Source organism: Marmota marmota, unplaced genomic scaffold (assembly GCF_001458135.2).
Source record: "Marmota marmota marmota unplaced genomic scaffold, marMar, whole genome shotgun sequence".
Taxonomy (NCBI): domain Eukaryota; kingdom Metazoa; phylum Chordata; class Mammalia; order Rodentia; family Sciuridae; genus Marmota; species Marmota marmota.
Genome location: NW_026000026.1, coordinates 47,366,532 through 47,388,906, shown reverse-complemented (window position 1 = coordinate 47,388,906; position 22,375 = coordinate 47,366,532). Strand labels below are relative to the sequence as shown.

Here is a 22,375-nt window from a genome sequence, read left to right as displayed (position 1 = left end):
ATGTGTATAAGAGACAGCTCTCTCTCTCTCTCTCTTTAAAAAAAAAAAGAAAAGAAAAAAAAAAAAGCTTGCCTTCATTGACACTCCTGGCCTGCAGAAGGTTGAGGTAATGTTGGTGGAGGTAAAAGTTTAGGCCCCCTAGGAGGCCTCCATTAATATATGAATGGAGACCCTCATTCCTCCTGGGCAGAGGTTGTTAGCATCCCTCATTCAATACTTGGTCTCCAATAGCACCATACTGAGGTTGTGCCTTTTTGATGATAATGGGAGTCTTTTCCCTCCACTAAACCTCTTCTGACCCCTCTTCACCAGTGGGCAGTTGGAGGGCACCCTGATCCTGTGGGGTGCAGGTGGACTCCAGTCTCCCCATGTGGTTTTCTTTGCTTCTGTGGGGGGTGGAAGGTGGGAATAAAATCTCTATTCTCTGTTTGGCCTCACAAACCACCCTGGCAGGGTTAGGGGCTATTCCATACAGTTGTACAGGAATGGACATTTACGCTCCCTCTTCAACCTTTGGTGATATAAGTAAGGATGGGGCCATAACATTTCTGTGGTTCGTGGCTGTAAGAGAGTGCTTATTGTCTAAATATTGTCTTTTGAACCTTTCCTGGTCCTTTGTCTAGAGGGAGCAGGCTTTTGTCTGTCCTTTTTTTTCTTTTTTTGGTCTGCACCTATAGGCATTTCTGGGTTACTGGTTCTCAGTTCCATATTTGAAATAACAGGAAATAAAAAACCCAGAAGACCCATTGCTGTGTTTCCCTTTAATCTCAAGGGTCCTAGCTGATGTGCTGTCTTCTGTTTACCTTTCAGAGATATTTGTTTTATATAAAATGACCATTGCTTTTAGTTGTGCTTAGTGGGAAGAATAAGAGAAAATATATCTTCATCTTCCTGGAGGCAGAAGTCTTCTGAGTCTTTTTTTTTTACAGGATGGCACTTGTCTAATAAAATTTTTTATTGTTTTACATTGGGTTAAAAGAATGTATTCCATGGCTAAACTAACATAAAATGCACAAATATTTTCTAAAAAGCGATAGATGGATGAACAGAATTATTTTAATATAAGAAGGTAAAACTTTTAAATCTAACCTTATTTTCTGTGCCTAGGTTGGGGCAAATACTATGGATAATCCTCTCTTGAAGTACAGTGCAAAAGATTACTTCTTTAAAGCAGCTCTCTGTCACTTTATAGTAGATGAGTTGAATGCCAAGGTAAGGAGTCTTTTTCTGATATGGTTTATCCTTGAGAACAGGTACTCTGTTGTTCTTGATGTCATTTCATGTGAGTATTAGTAGTAGCAAGATTAAACTGGGCAAATTAAAAATAATAATTTTGGGCCAGGTGCAGTAGCGCCTACCTGTAATTCCAACAGCTCAGGAGGCTGAGGCAGGAAGATTAAAAGTTCAAAGCCAGCCAGCCTCTCAGCAACTTAGGCTCTAAGCAACTCAGTGAGACCTTGTCTCCAAATAAAATATTTAAAAAGGGCTGGGGATGTGGCTCAGTGGTTAAGCATCCCTGGGTTGAATCCCCTGTACCAAAAAATAATAATAAAAATTTTATGGTTAACAGCTACCAAAACAGTACTTAAAGTTTTCCTTAAGTAATTTTGCTTTTAAAAAGAATTAGGGAACTAGGAGGGAGACAATTAAAGTAGATAATGTTGTTTTAAGAAGAAAAAAAAAAAGAAAGAAAACTTAGAAATGGAGTTGGAATGCAAATTGGAAAAAGTAGAAATGCAAAGTGAAGACAAAGGCAAGGACCCAGGCAGCCTTGTTGTTCACTGGAGAGCAGAATTAAAGCCACTGAGAGAAAAATATTCTAGAGTCCTTCAACCTCAAGCAATAATCTAAATGTGGTTTATTTGGTGTTTATACAGTGTTCTCCCATGAATGGATGAACACACACCTGGCTGTGACCTTTTGAGAATTATATTTTGACCATAATGACTTCACAGCAGCCTAATTTAAAAAAAAAAAAAAAGTTTAGAAATTTATTCTCAATTAAAATTGAAAATTCAAAAATAAATAGGTTTCTGTGTTGATTCTGATGTTGGGTCTAACTTATTAAACATTTAAATGGGATTGTAGATAAATCTTACTGAAGTACATAGAAAATTGAAATCTTGTTTCCTAGTTTAGCAAGTCTGACACTGATGAGTGGTTTTTCCTCCCTCAGCTTGCCCTTGAGAAATATGAGGAAATGTTTCCAGCATTTACTGATTCAAGAGAATGTAAATTATTGAAAGTAAGTAATAACAGAACTTTACAGGAAAAAAAAACAACAACTTTGCAACACCGTAAGTGGGACTGGCTTTAAAATGAAATTTTAGTTAATAAATCTGCTAAGGGGGCCTGGTATTGTCCTGCTTTTTCATAATAGGTATTCAGATGTCATGAGGTTCAACGATGTGAGTGCTGTGTTCTGAAACAAGCAATGTGAAAATTTTAATATAAAAGCTAGACGCCTAATTTGGATAATTCTTATACTTAAATTTCTTCAACTTTTTAAGATGCTTGGCAACGTCAGTATGATACCACGGCTATTTCTGGGTTGAAGTATCCATTTACAAATGGGACATTTTTGGCCTTAGCCAACCTAATTTCTTCATTTTTTTTTTTTTTAATGTCTCCAGAAACTTCTAGAAGCTCATGAAGAACAGAACAGTGAAGCTTACACTGAAGCAGTAAGTTTTACCTTTGGAATATGGTATATTTTTTGAAGGTTTATGTTACAGAAACTTTTTCATTGTGTGAGTTCTAGACTTTTATTTAAATGTGATTTTAGTTACATACCTCCATTTGTGTTTTCCAAAGTCAGACAGCCTACAGTCTTTTAACCAAGCACCATGCCAAAATTCCAATAGTATTTAGTCCTGTTTGACTTATGCTCATAACTAATATAGCTCTGAGGCTACTTCAGGGGCAAATTTCCCATACTGTTATATGGCTATTTTAATGTTTATTTTTGAAAATTATCTCATCTATAAGTAAGTATAAAGTAAATTTAGTTAAAGTACAGTTGAAAATATAAAAACCAAGTACTGGGTTTTCTATATTTGTGGTATTTTATACCACAAATATAGTTTTTTGTTTTGTTTTGTTTTGTTTTAGTCCTCGAGATTGAACCCAAGAGTGATTTACCATTGAGCCACATCCCCAGCCTTTATTTTTTATTTTATTTTATTTTTTGAGACAGGGTCCCATGAAGTTGTTTTGAGCCTTGCAAAGTTGCTGAGACTGGCTTTGAACTTGTGATCCTCCTGCTTCAGTTTGCTGAGTCACTGAGATTACAGTCATGTGCCACTGTGCCTGGAATGCTTTGTTTTTTTATGATTGTCTTTCCTGTTCTCCCATCTTTTGCTGTCTTATGTTTAGAATCAAGTGGATTTCTTAATGTCCTCTGTTTATATGTTCATCATATCCCTAAAGTTATAGGGAAAAGGAATATTTTCCTGTTTAAATTTTCCTCCCAAACTAATCTCATCCTGTTATTTTATTCTTTGGTAATGCATTGAAATGCATTAAAGGAATTCTGCTTCCACACCTCCTATCTCTGCAGTTATGTTATTCTATGAACATTAAACTTTTCCATGTTTTTTCTAATTGTTACGCTACATACAGTTTCTTCCATCACATTGAGTGTACTTCTCCAGTTATAATTTTTGCCGTGTGTGTTTGTATACAGAGCAATATAAAAGCACAGGAACTTGTCACTAGTACCATCAAAATAATCTCAGGGTGGGACTGGGGCTTTGGCTTAGTGGTAGAGTACTTGCCTAACACACATGAGGCACTGGGTTTGATCCTCAGCACCACATAAAAATGAAATAAAGATAGTGTGTCCACCTACAACTAAAAAATAAATATTTTATTTATTATTTTTTTAAATACTTTTTTAGTTCTAGATGGACACAATACCTTTATTTTATTTATTTATTTTTATTTGGTACTGAGGATCAAACCCAGTGCTTCATGAGTGCTAGGCAAGCGCTTTACCACTGAGCCACAACCCCAGTCCTAAAAAATAAAAATTTTTTTAAAAAATAGTCTCAGGATAATGAAAAAAAATAATTTTTAATGAAAAAAGTTATAAACTAGAATGAATAATTTCTAATGAAGAGTGTTGGTGGTTGTTATAAAATATTTGAACAGTGCTTTGTTCAAAACTTTTAAAAAAACACTGTTTTTTAAAGAATTGTATACGACATTCAGGTGGGATTTATTTCATTGTTTTGCACTTTGAATGTATTTCCATGGAATAATCTCTGTTCCTCTTTCCTTAAAATAGGTGAAGGAGTTTGACTCAATATCACGCCTGGATCAGTGGCTGACCACCATGTTACTTCGTATCAAAAAGTCCATCCAAGGGGACGGGGAAGGAGATGGAGACCTAAAATGAAATGTTTATGTCTTTGTGGCATGCAGCTAACTCCTTTAGTTTTGTCTTAGGGCCAAGTGATCTTTATGGGATGCCCATTTAATGGCTTAATTTTGTTGCATATGAGCCAGTCTGTGTGTATTGTTCAAGCTCACCACTTCTGTGTTACTGTGAAATGGTCAAATTGGAGGCTCCTCCTGTTCATGTGGTTATGACAACCAAAGTATATTTCATGCTTGTCAGTATCCCCACAGTTTTCTTTAAGAAGAACTTCAGAATCTTATCCCTGTTCTTTTGATATTTACAGATCCCATGTTTGATGTTGCCACATGTTTTTATGTGTTTTTTTTTTTTGGACTGTAGTCCTCTATCCAATTGTTCTAAGAGATGCTTTGCAAATACTCTATATTGGGCATCTAGATGTATTTAAATGTGTGTGTTTAGTTCAGGTAGTTATTAGGAATGCGTTTTTAGTTTCGTTAGAAATTGTTTATTTCTGTTCTGTGATTATTTTGACGGTGCTAGTGACAAGTTTCTTTGCTTTTTGTATTGTTCTGTATGCTCACATATGCATGGCATAAATTTTAGAGCAGCTGGGATCTTGTTGGCATCACTTGCATTGTGAGGAAAAGAAGTCTCTGGTAAGTACTTTTTTGTATATGGATAAATGTCCAGGTGGACTTGATAATTTGGCCTGAACACACACACTCAAATATGTAAGATCTATGAAAGATAGAATTTTTCTTTACCCACCTTTAGTTGGGGTGGAAATCCCTTTCTTTACCTTTGCATAAAAGTGTTTTAAATCGTTACATCCTTTTCTTCATTTTCATATGTATATACTTACTCACATTGAGCTGTTGAGCTTCCCTTGAGCTGCCCTATTTGCCATGATTGTGTGAATCTTGATCGGGGCTGAATGGGTGATCCCAGTTGGAGCTTGAGAATATTTGTGATTCTCCTGTTCAACATGTAGATTAGGTGGGGTCAACATGGCACAGAAGTTTATGCCTGGTTGGGCAAGAACCCTGTGTCTGAGGAGACTTGGTTTTTCATTGATGGATCTCTGTCCTACTTGCTTGGCTTACATAACATATATATGTTCTCTTGATTTGAGAACTTTATCCCTAGTTACTTTATATGCAGATAATGTACTATAGAAATGGTCTTGTTTTCTGAATCTTCTTTGTATATTTTATGCTGAAATGATTTGTTTGAGGTGCATATGTTGCCAGACATAACTCACAGTCCTTTCTAAATTGTGCTGCTGTCATGAGTGACAGTTATGAAACTTCCTATGTTTTGTCAAAATAGTAGGTTGTATTGCAATGGTGTTCTCATTTTTGGATGGCCCCTTCACTTCGACTGCTGAAATGTGATTGAGTAGAAGTGAATGGATATTACCAGGTCAGGGGCTGAGTGAGGAGAGTTTGAGGATAGGTGAGTAGCTTGTGTCAGCCTAGGTTAAAAGAGGAAGTGAAGGAGATCAAGTTGGAAAGGGCCCATCAAAAAGGACCTGCAAAGACTTTGTGACCCAACATGGTGGTTATATGCATGAGGTGTCCTGGGAGAGCAGAAAGCTCAGTGATGTCAGTGTACTCGTAGAAGTGGAGGAAATGGGCCCCAGACGCCAATGAAGATTCCCTCTTTCTTTAAAATATCTGGGGTTCTTAAGTAAAAAGTGGTTATCTCTGAAAACTAAATTTGGAGTGAGCCTGTTGATGCTTCTTGACTCCATGTTAGAATTGGTTCTTGTTGTTGTACCTAATGTGTTCTTCAGCCCACCACATGATGTTTGTGAAAACAAGGTGTTGGGAGTAGTTCTGTAGCTCAAGTCTTCTGGGTCTGAGTCAATTCTAGGAGGAAAGCATTTGAATACCAGCCAGTGTGTTGTGTCAGCACTATTCAAGAAGTGTGTGTCCACTTGTTAAAAAGAGAACTGGTCTGATCATTTAAAGTAAAAACCAAGTGATGCCTTTTAGGGCAACCATTTAACTTTCAGCATGGTCCCCTAACTGACTCCTGTCTGAAGAAGAAGCATTTTTTAAAAAAAAAAAAATAGTGTTTGTATCATTTTGCTATGCTGATCAGAGAGTCTCTTGTTTGTATTAAAACAAATTCTGGGATCAGTGTCTGGGTTAAGAAACAATTTTTGTTTTTAATATTTCACATTAAACAAACAAAAGTAATTATAATGTTAATAACAAACCTGCTAGAAGACAAAAGGAAAATCAGAAGAGCCCAGACAGTAGTGTGCAAACTCACTTTCTTCAAATGTCCCATGAGTACAGTGGTATGTCCCAAGATGCCTAGAAGTTAGTTAGGCTTTCCACACTTGTAGTTATTTATGAACAAAATAGAATGATCATTTATGTAACAGTTCTTGTACTTTAGCAAATCTGGGTTAGTTCACAGTTGAATTCAGTTCAAATTTCTTACAGGAAAGCTTTGCTTTTTGTGGCAACATTTTTATATAAGCTTGTGTGAATTCCTTTTTTATTTAATGATCTGAACACAGTATTTTTGCACAATTGTGACCATGTGTGGTGGTGTCACTATAACCAAAGTCTATGCACCAGCCCTTGTGCATTTATTCTTCCCTCTGGTATTATGCATTTAAAATGTCCAAATCCAAACCTTTGTGACTTTCTTTGGAGGACCTGGCAGCACAGCATGCCCCCGTGACCTGCCCGCTGTGGTGTGACCAGTAGCAGGCTTCCTGCCCTGTGACGTCCTGAGTTGCTCTCAGGCAGGGGATTACATTATGAAAACTAACCATGTAACATTAAACCTACCCTAGCAGAAAGAATATGTTTTATGTGAACCTGTACAGTAAATAAAGTGGAAATTATGAGTAATATTTTGACTAGTTTTTCTTAGCAAAATTGACACAGATCAAAAGTAGCTTCCTTTCCTTCAAATTGTCCTGTCATTGTCTAAGGCTGTGCCATTAATATTCTGTAGGCTCTTTGAACCTCAGTCACTTGATGCACCTTGAGGCACTGCAGTGATTTTTGCAGGGTGAGCTTTTTTTTTTTTAGTATTATATATATATATGGACCTTTATTTTATTCATTTATTTATATGTGGTGCTGAGGATCAAACCCAGTGCCTCACACATGCTAGGCAAGTGCTCTACCACTGAGCCACAATCTCAGCCCAAGGGTGAGCTTTTTGATTTTGATTTTGATTTTGATTTTTTTTTTAAGGACACAATGCCTTCATTTTATTTATTTATTTTTATGTGGTGCTAAGTGAGCTAGGCACTCTACCGCTGAGCTGCAACCCCAGCCCCCAGCCTCAGGGTGATCTTTTTAGAAGGAAGCCATGGTGCCTTCTTGTTGATGCAGGACACTAAGTGTGCATAGTAACTGCTAACTTCCCCTTCTCGTACTTCTTGAATCCTTTGGGCTCTGTAGTTACTTGCAAAGTTGAGGGAGGAATCTCTTTGCTAGAAAACTGTTAAGCTGGACGAGATAAGGAACCCCAAAATCGGATTGCCCCCCGCCTCCCCAAGAAAGTAAGGTGATTTGAGCAGTGTGGGCATTTAATTGAATCTTACAGTAGATGCCTCTGGGAAAGGGTCATGCTCAGTGACCACTAGGACCTGAAGTTCTGGGGAGGAAGAGGACCTGTGGGGGACAGTATAAGCCAACTAATCCTATCATCCTCTCATGGAGCATTAACTTTGGGTCCTAGAGCATATTCACAAGCAGAGCACAGCAGCACATACCTGTAATCCCAATGACTTGGAAAGCTGATTTAGAAGGACTTTACAAAATATAAAAGGCTAGGGATGTAGTTTAATGGTATAATACTCTTAGGTTCAGTCCCCAGCACCACAATAAATATATATTATACATATATACACATACACACACGCTTGTGTGTGTATGTATATATTTTTTTTCATATATTTATAAATACATATATTTATGTTCATTTTTTAAATCAAAGTGAATTTTTAAAAAATGAATGACCATTCCAATAATTCTGAGAAGTTGACATTTGAAAGTCTAATCTTCCATATGTGTCTTTTTCAGACTCAGTTTCCTAACAGAAGTCTTGTGCACCTTCATCAGAGTTCTATACAGATGGTCTTAGTGAATGGTTTCTGAGGCTGTTCAGGGGACATGCTGGATGGCTCTGGCCTTCTCCGTTCCATCTGCTCCTGTTCAGTTGCATGTGAACAAAAGCCCTTTGCACGAGTACACTTCCCAGCTGAAATAAGTGACTTCACTGCCCAAGTAGTAAATGCCATTGATTTCCAAAAATGTTGAAGTCCTCGTATGATAAGTATATGACAGATTAGTTATAACAGGCTAAAACTAAGGTATAATAACTTAAATTATTGGAGAATCTTACCAACAGCCAAAACCTATGAGGTTTCCCCCCACTTTTTCCAAACTCTATACAATAAAATACTTGATCAAACCAAAGATTACAGAGCCCTGTGGAGTTCGGGCTAGTATTATTTCACACAAAATGGTTGGAATGGTACCAGATCACCTCCTCAATGACTTTTTTTTTTTTAAGTTTTTAGTTTTAGGTGAGCGCGCTACCACTTGAGCCACATCCCAAGTCCAATGACCTTTATTTGACATCCTTTAGAAGCAACTTACATACCAGCATCCAGACACTGTCTTCTTAAATGCTTTGGACTGACATACTGAGTGGCCTTGTTTGTACTCTGTGTGGCTATGCTTGGATTGACAGAGGAGATGTCTCCCTCCCCACAAAGTCTTCTGTAGGTTTTATGGAGTTCTGTGTTTTCACATATCCTATATCCTTCCAGGAAGGGGATAAAGAAATTTGTGTAGTTAAAAGTCATCTCTGGGGGCTGGGGTTGTGGCTCAGTGGTAGAGTACTAGCATGCCTAGCATGTTTGAGGCACTGGGTCCGATTCTCAGCACCGCACGCAAATAAATAAATAAATAAATAAATAAATGTCCATCAATAACTAATAGATTTTTTTTTTTTAATATTTATTTTTTAGTTATCGGCGGATACAACATCTTCGTTTTGTATGTGGTGCTGAGGATCGAACCCGGGCCGCACGCATGCCAGGCGAGCGCGCTACCGCTTGAGCCACATCCCCAGCCCTAATAGATTTTTTTTTAAAAGTCATCTCCGATATCAACTATAATCTATTGAAGAGCTAGTCAACGGGCAGCCTTGTACTTATACCTTCCCTAGCAGGACACCAGCTAATTTTATCTGAGCAGCAGATAGTGTTTCCTCCTCAATTCTAAAGACTACTATGGAATAAAATATTCTTAGACTACTACATAAAGGTTTACACATCCTGATTTCATATCTCATTTGTGCTAAGCAAATTATATTTGTGTCAGCTAAGAATCTTATGAATATTATTTCTATAGACCCTGTTATAATACAATACACTTAGAACTGCAGAACTACTTTAGCAAAGCAGACATTTATTAACACAATAATTTCATGTAGAACTTCTAAAGAAATTCCAGACAAGAATTCTTCCAGTAGGTAACAAAATAAACTATTTTAAATTCCTTCTCATAAAGATGACTTTATTCCATAAACAGTACATGGGCTGAGCAGGTTCAGTCTCCTTCACCAATATTAAAAACGGTTGTATGACAGTCACTATTTTGATTCTGTAAACACAACTAGGATATGATGATGTGGTCATAACTGAGTTTGGAGAATTCAGTCTTGTGACCTTCAAGAGCAGGTGTGAAACAGCGCCTGAACACCCCAAGGTGACTTCACTAGTTACTTGAACATGTTAACACGAAATGAGCAGTGAGGAAGAAACCGTCCCTCAGTTTGTCATAGTGCAGCTCTGTCTTCATTGTAAGAACAAGGTACCTTTCTCTTGGAAAATCAAAATGTTTTCACAGTGAATTTAATAAATTAACATCAGGGGGAAAGCAAGTAGGAAATGAGAATTCTCCTTCAAAGTGCTCTTAAAATGAATGTTTAAGGATTACATGGGAAGCAAAGCATTTCACAAGCACACGCCACACACCCAAGGCCCCGGAACCATATGTCAGGAGTAGCAAATACAACAGAATCCTCTTTTCATTGTGAATTTTTTCAAGCAATAAATTAAGTCCAGCATGAGACAGCCAAAGGAGCCTCTAAGGCAGTTAGGGGTTCTGTATGATCTGCTCATTAAGGCATAATCTGAGATGAATGTGCCAAGGCTTTTGGTCCTGTACAGATTCTTGCATGCTCCCAAGGAAGCAGGTTTGTGGCAGTTGTTTCAATCTCCTGATGTGGAAACGAGGAAGTCTGGGTTTCTGGAAATTACAGAAATGGCACAAAACCTAGCAAAAATACTAATACTCTGCATTCTAAGATCTGCCACAGTCACCTTATTTTGCTATTTGTGAATAACTACCCAATGTTCAAGTGCTTTCTAAAGCCTCTTCCTTTTTTTTCACAACTCTGCAAAAAAAATACTACAGTTTGGCTAGACTCTTTGGTAGGATAGCTCTTACCTAATCCAGATTTTAGGAATGAAACTGAACAGCCACATTTCATTTCAAAAGTTGATTTTATGACAAACTCCCTAGCTCTATGTATGCTATGAGTAGAGAGAGATATACAAAGTTCTGTGAGTGTTCAATTTGTCATTCCTTTTTTCGTGCCTACAGATAGAGGGTTGAGGAATAAATACAATAATCCATTTCTTCAGTCCCATTCAAGGGTCCCCAAAGCAAATCTGATTTGCTTCAACTCAACAAGGAAGAAACAGGTGAAAATAGTTGGTCCCAATTTTATTTCAGTGTAGAAAAATACCTCAAAAGAATCAAGAGTAAGTAAACACATGGAAGTATAAGGCAGGGTGAGACCAGGAAGACCATTAACAGTAATTTCATGTGCTGGATCAATGCTCTGTACTCTGCAATTATAATAAGCGGTGGTCTAAATATCAAGAGAATCAAGCATTAGGATGATTAGCGCATAGCATACACCAGAATTAAGGGAGCTTATGTTAACTGTCTTGTCAACAAAGTGTAGTTGAGATCATGCAGATCGGGATTTTTAAGGGAAAGCTTTTAAAAATGCTGTGATAAAGACGTGCAAGTTAGTAGAGTTTGGGAATATCTGCAGAGGTCATTCTTGCCCACATCTTTGCACACACTCATTTATTTTTCTTAGCCCCTGGCATCATCTGGAGTATAACTATCACACACAAAGACTGCATGGCACACAACTTCAAGCTCCTACTCCATGTTGGTCAATGAGGGAAGCTGTGTGGACACTGAGTCTGTTTGTGGAGTCAGCTCACTAAGCTCACTGATGGTAGTGGCAAGCAGAGAGTCCTGGGACACCACCGGGTCCTCCACTTTGCAGACTATGTCTGCAGAACTGTTCTCAGGCACAGTAGGCACACCACCTTGGACTGTGGCCAGGTTGTGAAAATGGCCATTTTCTGCAAAAGACAGCAATTTATCTGGAAGTTTGGGTGATGCATATTCTTCATCAGGCTGCTCCATCTTGTGTTCTTCATCATTCTTGGGTGAACCATCTACAATAACAAGGAAAGACTTCCATGGAGTATTCTTATCGTGTATCTACAAATCAAAAACAAACAAAAGTCACTTCATGTGTCTGTACATTTCCCGACTTACAGATACATTGTTAACAAGTACATTTAAAAAAAAAAAAGAAATCAAGATTCTCTCCAACTTAAAATTAGTTTCCCCTGCAGTGACAAATCTTCTAACTGCAAAACACCTGCTTATCACCAGTGTCACAGTTGGATATTTGCCATGAACTCTGTTCACTCTATACTCACTGCAGAGAACACCTGAGCTGTTGCGGCCTCTAACCCTTACTGGGAAATGACGTCAGGTATTTCTGGCTGTTCAGGGTTATGTATCTAAGGACCAGCAGTGTTTTATTCTCAAATAGGCCATTCCATCTCTTACTGTGGTGTGCCTCCGGAGAGTGGACTTGTCAGTAAATGTCCGTCCACATGCATTACACATGAATGGCTTCTCTCCAGTGTGGATACGATGGTGGCGCTGGAGGGCGTTGAGCTGGGTGAACTGCTTCCCGCACTGGTCACAACAATAGGGCCGCTCCCCTGAGGCAGGAAGAGAACAAACTATTGAGTGATCTCACCTTTTCACCTTCTGAAGTTAATTCTGAATACACTCCAGAAAAGTCTGTCTGCAGACCCCAGGAAAACCTCAACATTCCCACATACACAAAGCTAGTAATTCCGGGGCTAACCATGAGACATGCCAATTGACTATAATATCAAGTTTATGCCAACACCAAAAACAGACCAGAATTCATTCCTACAGCTGTTATATCTTTAGAAATGACAATTATTTTCCACGGTAAAGAAATACAAAATTGCAAATCCCCTATTAACTGAATTTGTGTACATGTTTGTATATATACACTAATAGATCATTATCCTTATTTATACTAAAATATGAATATCCATATTGAAATATTCATTCATGGGTAAGGTGTCTGCCCTTTCCAGTAAAAACCACACAGCAAAGGAACTTGGTTGTCCCCTATTTGCCCATGTAAGTTCTTCTACTTTCCAGTTTCTCAGAACCAAAAATTAGGGGGAAAAAAATGTTTGGAAGGATACTGGGGATTGAACTCAGGGGTACTTAATCAACGAACCACATACCCAGCCTGTTTTATTTTTTGAAACAAGGTCTTACTAAATTGGTGAGGCTAGCCTTAAACTTGTGATCCTCCTGCCTCAGCCTCCTGAGTCAATGAGATTACAGGCATGTGCCACCACACCCAGCTAAAAACTCAGTTTAAAAAAAAGAAAATGCTGTGACATAACAGTTTGGCCACTTTTCTCCTTAAGCTTTTCTAGTAAATCTAAAAAATTGCAGCGTTTTTCTTGCTGAACCAAACTCCCTTCCTTCCCTGGGACCCTGCAGCCATACCTGTATGGACTTTATTATGCTGGTAAAGTGAATTCCGCTGGGCAAAAGTCCTGAAACATACTTCACATTTAAAGGGTTTGGATCCAGTATGGATTCTATTGTGGTGTTTTAAGTACTCCTTAGAAGCAAAACTCTTGCCACACGTTTCACACATAAAAGGCCTTTCACCTATATGAAAAGACAAAATACAATTATAAACAATACAGGCTTTCAAAATGCATGGGAATAGTAGGTCCACACTCAAAACCCTTGGTGGGCAGCATGTTACACTTTCTAATTAAAACCATTATAAAACATTTATTCACATAAGATGCTTGCTACTTGCTGAAAGTCAGTATAAAATACCCTTGGAAATCCAAGAAACATTCCACTAGACTGGTTAAAGAGTTACCATTCAGCCAGCTCACATTTTAAAATGTCATTCTAAACAAGAAAATAATTTCACAACTTCTTTTTGGAGGACTTTTTGGATTGTTTTCAAAGAAACACTTTCTGTGGACTTTTATCAGAATAGGTCTGATAGAAAAGTTCCTCTCCTTTTAAGAAGGAATTTTTTTGTGATAAAAGGAGAAGTTTACATGGATTTATAAATGTAACTTCTAGAGTAACAAGTGCATGGGCTGGGGATGTGGCTCAAGCGGTAGCGCGCTTGCCTGGCATGCGTGCAGCCCGGGTTCGATCCTCAGCACCACATACAAAAACAAAAGATGTTGTGTCCGCCAAGAACTAAAAAATAAATATTAAAAATTCTCTCTGTCTCTCTCTCTCTCTCTCTCTTAAAAAAAAAAAATAGAGTAACAAGTGCAATTGACTGGACTGCAGGAAAATCTTCAATACCATCTCATTTTTTGTAGTTTAAATTCTTTATTCTTACAACTTGTATTCATCTGTAGGTATGCCCCTGATTTCACAAACATCCAAATAAAAATATTGGCTTTAATAAAAGCTTAATATGAATAGTTTCATCAAATGACCAATTCTAATTTATTCTTTGATGTGTCCTGACACTGTCCCCACCCAGCTTCCATTAGACACCAATTCTACTCATTCTACATCATGAAATACCTCATCTCTGTCTTGCGTGCATCTGAACTTGAGGCCTGTATGACAGTGCTTAGAAGTGAAACATGTAAGCCAAGAAGGAACTGGATTACTAGAGTAACTATGGTACACAACAGTTAGATTCTGTAAACATTTGTGTAGTTTACAAAATTCTGAACCTCATAGTCACTGTTGAACCAGAATAAAGCCAATTTGAACTTTTTCCTTCATATGATAAAATCATATCAAAAAGACTTTGGAAAATAGGAGATTATCCCACCGCCTAATTCACCAATTTATCATATTGTAATTTATTTTCTTCTTTTATATGCAGGTTTTCAATATAGTTGGGAGTAACTGAGTTTATTAACTGAGCATTTTGAAATTCAACAACCAAGTCCATACGTTTTTTTTTTCATGCCATTCAGAGTCCTTATTCTGAATGGTCAAGTTATGAGCCAAGGAATGGATTCACCAGAATTTACTGAACCATTTCCTTACATTAATTTGGATAATCAGGTTGTTTCCAATTCTATGTTATTAAAAAATAGCAAGAGCAACCATAACACCATATAGCTTTTTTCATATGTTAAGCAATTTCTTCATGCAGATTCTGGGAAATGGAATTTTAGACTATGCCACCAGTAAGAACTGTTTTATACCTCTCAGCATCTAAGACGGATATGCCAGATCCTATTGCCTGGTGGTATAGAGGCCATGGCCACAAGCACATGAGCACTGCAGACAACAGGTGCATTTTGATTCATTTTTTACAGTAAGATGGAAAAACTATAGTGTGGCTTTAACCTGGACTACTTTGGTAGATGCCAACTTCTAGTCAATTGCAGTTCCCTTCTACAGCTAGGAAAGACATTCAATCACAACAGCATGGGTATTTACCTGTGTGGCACCTTTTATGATAAATCAGCATGTGGTTCTGAGTGAATCTTGCACCACATTCATCACAGACAAAAGGTTTTTCCCCTGTATGAATTCTGAAAGTACAACATTCAGATGATAACTTAGGGTGTATTTCAAAGCTCACTTTGCAATACAATTTCCACTCTATCCTGCAAAAATCGTTTTCTCCAAGAGACCTGATAAGAATAACCTAAAGGAAAGGTCAAGAACCCATATCACCATCCCAAAATAAACGCAGTTTCTGTGGAAGGCCAATAGATCAACACATAACCATTTGAGTTCACATCCCAATGTGGAATCACTGAATATCATCCACGTCATGCTATAATGCAAGAGCATAGGGAGCCCACACCTTGATGTATATTTTAGAACACTAAAGAGTGTCCTCTAATATTGGTAAAGCTTCCTCATTCAGAATCCACCACAAGCACCTTAGGAACTGTTGCTGACAAAATACCACATGACCAGAAATTTTACCATTATTTCCTAATATGACATGACCAGTCTCAAAAGGAGAGCTGTTCTCAAACTGCTTGAAGGAACCTATTTTCTGAGGAGCATACAAGAGCATTTTAATTTTACAACCAGCATGATGAAGCAATCAACCATACTTTACTGAGCACTTCTTAAACAATTATTTTAAACTTAAGAGTAAAAGATGACAAATGTCATGTCACCACCCCAGAGACTGGCCTAGGTTTGAAGTCAGACCTAGAACAGGTTAGAAAATTTAACTGCTTGCCTAGATTTTGAAAGTATACATTAACTATAAGGAAACTTATTTAAATACTGACCACCTCCCACCTAGAGTTCAAAAACAAACAGGAAACATGGTCTGCCCTGATGCTGGAGTTTAACCATAAAGCACATTTTCCAAGCCCAATGAACTTAATAAGACAAAGAAGAGTTCTGAAGAGATCATCTAACTGAGCTCTTTAATGGGATTGTGGGACCCAGCTGGTCATAGAACCCAGGTTTCAAATAAAGTGTCAGGGAAAGCCCATAAGGGTAATTAGCCCCAACTCTTCAAGTATGAAGGGGACTATAACCATCACAGGTAGGCAGCACATGCCAGGTGAGACTTCCAGGTGGGGGTTGTCAATGTCCCCTGCAGCAGTAGGGTAGCTCTATTCTGTGTCCAGGATTCTGTGCCTGGACATGTCAAGGCTGACAGTGGAGGGTCTTCACTGGCTCAAGGGCCTTGTGAGTTGAGGAGCCATCTCTCTGAGCCTCTCTACCTCCAAAGAGAATTCTAAACTTTCTCACACCAGTCTCCCCATTCTTAGAGGAAACCAAATAAGAAACAAACAATCCAGACAGCCACACCACACTGGTCCAAATCCCAGAACCATCTCAGTTTCCCAACACTCATTTCAAGAATGGTTAAGTCCCTACAAACCAGCCAGTCCTGCCAAGGGTGCTGGCCCTGGGCGGCCAAGTGATCGGGTGCCACCTACCTCATGTGGGTCTTGAGCGCTGAAGGCTGCGAGAACTTGGCACCACACTCTGTGCAGCTATAGGGCCTGTCGCCCGTGTGTGTCCGCTCATGCAGCCTCAGCGCCGTCTTGGAGCTCAGGCCCTTGCCACACTGGACACAGCGGTGACGCTCACCACCACCCTCGTGCACCTGAACCACGTGCCGCTTTACATCCTTCTTGCGCTTGAACTTCTTCCCACATAGCTCACAGGGAAAGTGGCGCTCGCTGCTGTGCACATGGCGCTGATGGCTCTTCAGGTTGCAGCGGTTGGCAAAGGTTTGGCAGCAGGTGTCACAGCGGTACACCACCTCAGTGGCAACGCCATGGTGGTGCTTGATGTGCTTCAGGAAGCTCTTCTCGTACAGAAACGCCTTCTCACAGATAGAGCACTGAAAGTTGCTCTTCTTTTTCTTCTCTAACTCTTCTCCCTCTTCCTCCTCTTCCTCCTCCTCCCCAGCTGCTTTTGGCAGCACTTCCTCCAACTCCACACCAGTACTATCACCCTGGATTTTTGCAACTGGCTCCATCTCTGGTTCCACACTGTCTGGGCTTTGGTCCTGGGAAAAAGTATAATTCTCAGCTTCATCCTCAGCACTTTTTTGCTGCTCCCGGAGTCTTCTTGTGTACTTCTTTTTAGGGATTTCCACAAATACCTTTCTTCCAGCCAGCCTTCCACTAGCTCTTCTGATTTTAGGGTAAGGAGGCTTAGCTACATCTTTCTTTTTGTCTAGTTTCTCCTTGGACTTCCTCGGTGGCATATCAGGTGACATGCCATTGCTGATTCTCTCCACTGGGGAATCTGGAGAATCCACAAGGCCATTGGAGTGGGCACCATCAAGGCCTGTACTTGCCCTAGAGTCTGCAGCAACACCTACCTGGGAGCCATTGCTCACCTCAGCTTCCTGAGATTCAGAGAAATTCTGCAATTCCAAAAGGACTGACTCTAACATCTGTTTCTTTAACTGGAAACAAGTTTCTGAAAGGTCCAAACATTTTAGCTTTTCAGCCATTTCCAGCATCCGCTGTACCCGATCTTCTTCCACCTGTACCTTGGCAGTGTAGACAAACTCCAGAAATGAAGCAAAGTCAACAACCTGTACTTCATTCAAGTAGACATTAGTTCTGGTACCATCCTCACTCTTCTCATTAAGGAACATTTCCTTAAAAAACTTGCTGGTGGCTGCCAGCACTGCTTTATGGGCCACAAAGTCTTCCCGGACACCTTGATACTCCACACTGACTGTGACGTCACACAGGTGACCCAGAAGGCGGAGCTCATGCATTTCATGAAGAAGGTTAAACGGTGAGGATTTGGATTCCAGCAGAACTGCACCACTTTCCATCTTTCCAAAAACAGCTTTGAAAACAAAAGCAAGAATTATTTTATGCATGAGCAACCACTGAGGTAAAAGGACTAGAGATTATGAGGATCATTTCAGTTCTTTAGAGGATATACACTGATTAACATCATAGCTTCTCGTTTTTTGAAGTGAACTTCCTGATGCACTTTTGTAAGATAACATTTGCATGAAAAGCAAACTGCCAAGGGCTGGGTTTGTGGCTCAACATGTGAGGCACTGGGTTTGATCCTCAGCACCACATAAAAATAAATAAATAAAATAAATGTACTGTGTCCAACCACAACTTAAATAAATAAATAAATAGATACATAGATAGATAAATAAATAAAAGAAAAATTGCCAAGATTTTCCCCAATGATTGAAGTCATAACTAGTGGAATGCACTAAAGCAGTAATTTGCTTATCAAGATCAATGAAACACATGGCTGCCACTGTCTTAAAAGCAAACCTTACAGAAACACTGCCACTGGAAACAATCAACTAAATAAAGCACTACTTTCCAGGAGGAAAACTTCCTGGAAAAGTAGTTTACAATTTCATCCCCACTTCCAACACCCCTAAACACCTGTTAATTTGCATTACCATTACTCTGCTAAAATAATGCAAGTTCCATAGCTTTTACTGTATTACCTTAAGTAAGTAACTTAACCTCTGTAGCTTAATCTCCTCCTCTGTAGAAGGCTCACAGGTCACTGTAAATCTTCAATGAATGCAGTATGTTAAGTCATTACAGCTGTGCCTGGAATTTGCTGGCTAGTTATTGCTGGCTTCCTATGTGCAGACAAAGGTAACACTATGATCCCCATTTCACAGATGAGTAACTGACTAGTTGGTCTGGACTTGAACCTGGGCCCAGTGGGACTCTGGACCCAAATACAACTGCTCAAAACACACTTCACCTCAGTCTCACCAAATAAAATTAAAAAAAAAAAAAAAATCTACTTTTACCCTCTTTCCACCATAGCAACATGCAGTCCCAAGCCTCCATGAGACCCCACCCTGTCTTCATTTCTTCTGCTACCAGCTCTAACTCTTTCCACAGACTCCTTAAATATGTGCTTTCTCCTCAAGGTTCAGCCCAATCTTCTGCTCTTAAATCTACTTCTTCCTCCAAGTTCACTTTGGTCCCTAGGTCTCCATCATCCAAAGACTCCCCACCTTCCTTCTAACCTTTCACTTAGATGTCATCTCAGATTCAAAATGTTTAAAGCAGGATTTGTCACTGTCTCTGAAAAACCAGTCCCACCCTTCTCCTGTCCCATCAGTGATACTGCTACCCACAGCCACCAGCCCCCAAAACATGGAAAAGACCACCCTCTAAGCATGCAAATGTAAAAACCAGCACCTAGGAGGCTTGTGCAATGTCACCTGAAGGAGACTCTATAGTAAACTGAGCATACATAGGAAGCCTAAGGAAAGGTCATGCTGGGAGTGGGAACCCAGTATGTCAAAGGGTCTGGCAGTGACCCCAACACGAGCCTGAGGAGAAAAGGCTACAGATGGCTCTATTAGCCTATGCCCATGTCACCAGACCTGACTTCCCCAAAACTCTTGTCAAAAGGTCCACAAAGAAACCTGAGTCCTTACAGGCAGCCTGGCAGCAACTTCTCGATTAACAAGGTGTTTTGAGCCCTATTTCCTAATTTACTTGCGTAATAAAGAGTAGGTACTGGCCATGCATGGCCAGAGACTATCTGCGGCCTAGTGACAGCTGAGTGTCCCACTGCAATTCATTGGTATTCTGGCCACTTCCCAGTGCAGGAGCATATGACTCAACGCGGGTAAGCAGACCCCCGAGTCCATAGGGAACGGCCCAGCCCCGGGAGACCCAGCTCTCCGCAGCTGGTCCACAGAATACTGGTTCTCCAGCTAGACACAAAGTCAGGAGACAAGAAGCAGGGGTCGCCCTCTACGCTCTGACCGCATCCACCCCCACGCTGCCGGAGCAACCACCACAGCCACCTAGCTGCCCTAGGCGCCCCGAACTCCCCGGGCCACACGGAGAATAAACCACTGCAACCAGGGTCGAGCCCCTCCCCCGACAGACGTGCGCCTTCCAACGCACGCATCTGGGGCCGCGTGGATCCGGCCTGTCCCTCAGCCCCAGGCCGCCCCTACCCCGCTCCCGCATCCCCGAGGCCTGCTGCTTCTCCGGACTGCAGAGGCGCGGACAGGCGAGAGTCGGTGGCAGACGGAGAGGGTCCGGCCCGGACCCCTCAGAGTATACACTCACCTGCCTACCGGCGCCCGCAACGCGGCCACTGTTGGCTGGAACAGGCCCTAGGAACAGCCTGCCCGGCTGGGCGGGGCGCACCCCCCCGCCCCCGACACTGGCGCGGGAGCCGCTGATTGGCTGTGGTGGGGGCTCTTCCCCGCCCCTAACAGACCTCACCTCCTAGCAGGAGGGGGAAAAGCAGTGCGCACGCACGTCTGGCTGCGGTGCCCGTTCGGATCTAGCTACGTGATCCGACGTACGATGGGGCGGAGCGACTGACTGGCCGCACTGGATGACGTCACCTGCGGCGAGCCAAAACCTGCGCCTTCTCTGTGGGCACCGTAGGTGCTCTGGGCCACAGAGCCGAGGCAAACGCGGAAGGTCAGATGTACGTCTCCAGTGCGTTATCACTTACCTGTTGATTCCCAGGTGCTGTATCCGCTGCACCTGCAGCTTCCGGGCCCCACAGCCTAGGTACTGCCTGTGGCCCGTGGCTGGTTTCCTACTAAGAAGCGCTCAGGATTACGATGCGAGGCGGCGTTCTTGGGTCGCGGTAGTGGACAGGCCAGCACTGCGCCAGTAGACACGGGGCAAGACACAAACGCACTTAGGTGGTGAGGGGCTCTGCCGGGCGCAGAGTCCTGGACGGGTACCGCGGGAGCTGCGACCAGGCAGTGCTCAAGGCGCACTCCTGAGGAGCAAACATCTCTGCTTTGTAGTGTTCGCGCGTCTGCTGACGACCATTGGCGCCTGGGAACCGGGAACCACACCTTAGCATCGGCACTGCTTCGCTTGTTTTTCCAGGAAACTGCAGCCAGGCGAACTGTTTAATTGTTCAGTAACGAAATTTCCCTGAGGACCCATCCATTCTTCAATGGAAAACACAAATTATGCCCTAAGATTCTTTGAGTCCTTTAGCTCAAAATCTTGCTGTTTGCACCAGTCCTGAAAACGCTGTTATGGAAGAACCACCTTAAATCAAACTTGCACTTCTCCATAAATTCTGAAATTTATAAATTCTGAAATTCATAAATTCTGAAATTTATAAAATTGCCTTCCTGTTTTCAGCCACCGTGAAAGCTTTGCGAGGTTGCAATTTCCCTTACTGCTGCCAGTAGTAAACTCAGTCTTGTCTTACCAATAAGTTGTGAAAGGACAAATACAAACTTAAAATATGAGACAATTTTTCCTATTGAAAATTAATTTCTACCCCCTCAACCTTTGAGCATTTAAACTTTATTAAAATTGATAATTAAGTACTTTTCTCTCTTTGAAATGTGTATAAATCCTTTTGAAGACTAACTAGGCCTTTTGTAGGCTTTATGACTAGAACTACCTTCAACAACATACTATATTCCTCAGCTATGTTTTCTGCAGGAGAAATGCAATCCCAAAGGTTTCTCCCGGCAAATAAGAACACAAGTAGGGGGCTGGGGATGTGGCTCAAGCGGTAGCGTGCTCCTCTGGCAAGTGTGTGGCCCGGGTTCGATCCTCAGCACCACATACAAAGATGTTGTGTCCACCGAGAACTAAAAAATAAATATTAAAAAATTCTCTCTCTCTCTCTCTCTCTCTCTCTCAAAAAAAAAAAAAAACCTCTAGTTTCCTACAATGTTAAAAAAAAACCACAATAAAATAAAATGATAGTATGCTTTAAAAAAAAAAAAACACAAGTAGGGCTGGAGTTGTGGCTCAGTGGCAGAGCGCTTGCCTTGCACGTGTGAGATAGTGGGTTCGATCCTTAGCACCACATAAAAATAAGTAAACAAAGATATTTTTATTTAAACAAAATAAAGATATCCATGTGTAACTAAAATAATATTTTTTAAAAAGAAAAGGAAGAAGAACACAAGTTATCTGAACAGGGAACTTTTGTGACACTTATCCAGGCTAGATTCCAGGACTCAGGGAGATAGGGTAATTCAAAGCAAACCCTCCTTCTAAGAACTGCTTCCAATTAGAGATGTCAGTGGCCCGGATGGGGGTGGGGGGAATGAGGCAGGAGGGGTGACCCAGAGTTGCCTTGAGTCTTTACCATGGGGTAAAACAATGGGCAGTCCAGACTT

At 40.6% G+C, this 22,375-nt stretch overlaps 2 protein-coding genes and 1 long non-coding RNA gene across 6 annotated transcripts in view; 2 read left to right on the top strand and 1 right to left on the bottom strand.

Moving 5' to 3' along the window:
* The window catches only part of Napb (NSF attachment protein beta), a 45,098-nt gene extending 37,862 nt beyond the window's left edge, over positions 1-7,236 (top strand). For both annotated transcript variants that reach the window (XM_015483568.2, XM_048811387.1), the window contains 4 exons: positions 1,108-1,212; positions 2,177-2,245; positions 2,634-2,684; positions 4,289-7,236. In XM_015483568.2, the coding sequence (XP_015339054.1) occupies positions 1,108-1,212; positions 2,177-2,245; positions 2,634-2,684; positions 4,289-4,399 (336 nt within the window). In that variant the 3' untranslated portion in view covers positions 4,400-7,236. The remainder of the gene's footprint in view (positions 1-1,107; positions 1,213-2,176; positions 2,246-2,633; positions 2,685-4,288) is intronic.
* Positions 7,237-9,796: 2,560 nt separating this feature from the next.
* Positions 9,797-20,458, bottom strand: Gzf1 (GDNF inducible zinc finger protein 1). 2 transcript variants are annotated; one of them, XM_015483550.2, is made up of 6 exons: positions 20,328-20,458; positions 16,713-18,090; positions 15,235-15,329; positions 13,294-13,461; positions 12,298-12,455; positions 9,797-11,940 (listed from the first exon to the last, which is right to left on the bottom strand). In XM_015483550.2, exons 2-6 carry the CDS (start codon positions 18,074-18,076, stop codon positions 11,590-11,592), a joined length of 2,136 nt encoding a protein of 711 aa, XP_015339036.1. In that variant the 5' UTR covers positions 18,077-18,090; positions 20,328-20,458; the 3' UTR covers positions 9,797-11,589. The 2 variants fall into 2 exon arrangements, with proteins under 2 accessions (XP_015339036.1, XP_048667343.1); XM_048811386.1 differs by lacking the exon at positions 20,328-20,458 and adding an exon at positions 20,213-20,304.
* A 62-nt stretch (positions 20,459-20,520) lies between these two features.
* LOC125619068 lies at positions 20,521-21,568 on the top strand. 2 transcript variants are annotated; one of them, XR_007350550.1, is made up of 2 exons: positions 20,521-20,738; positions 21,029-21,568. It is a non-coding gene; the product is annotated as an uncharacterized LOC125619068 (long non-coding RNA). The 2 variants fall into 2 exon arrangements; XR_007350549.1 differs by having other exon boundaries at positions 20,521-20,783.
* Positions 21,569-22,375: the final 807 nt, after the last annotated feature.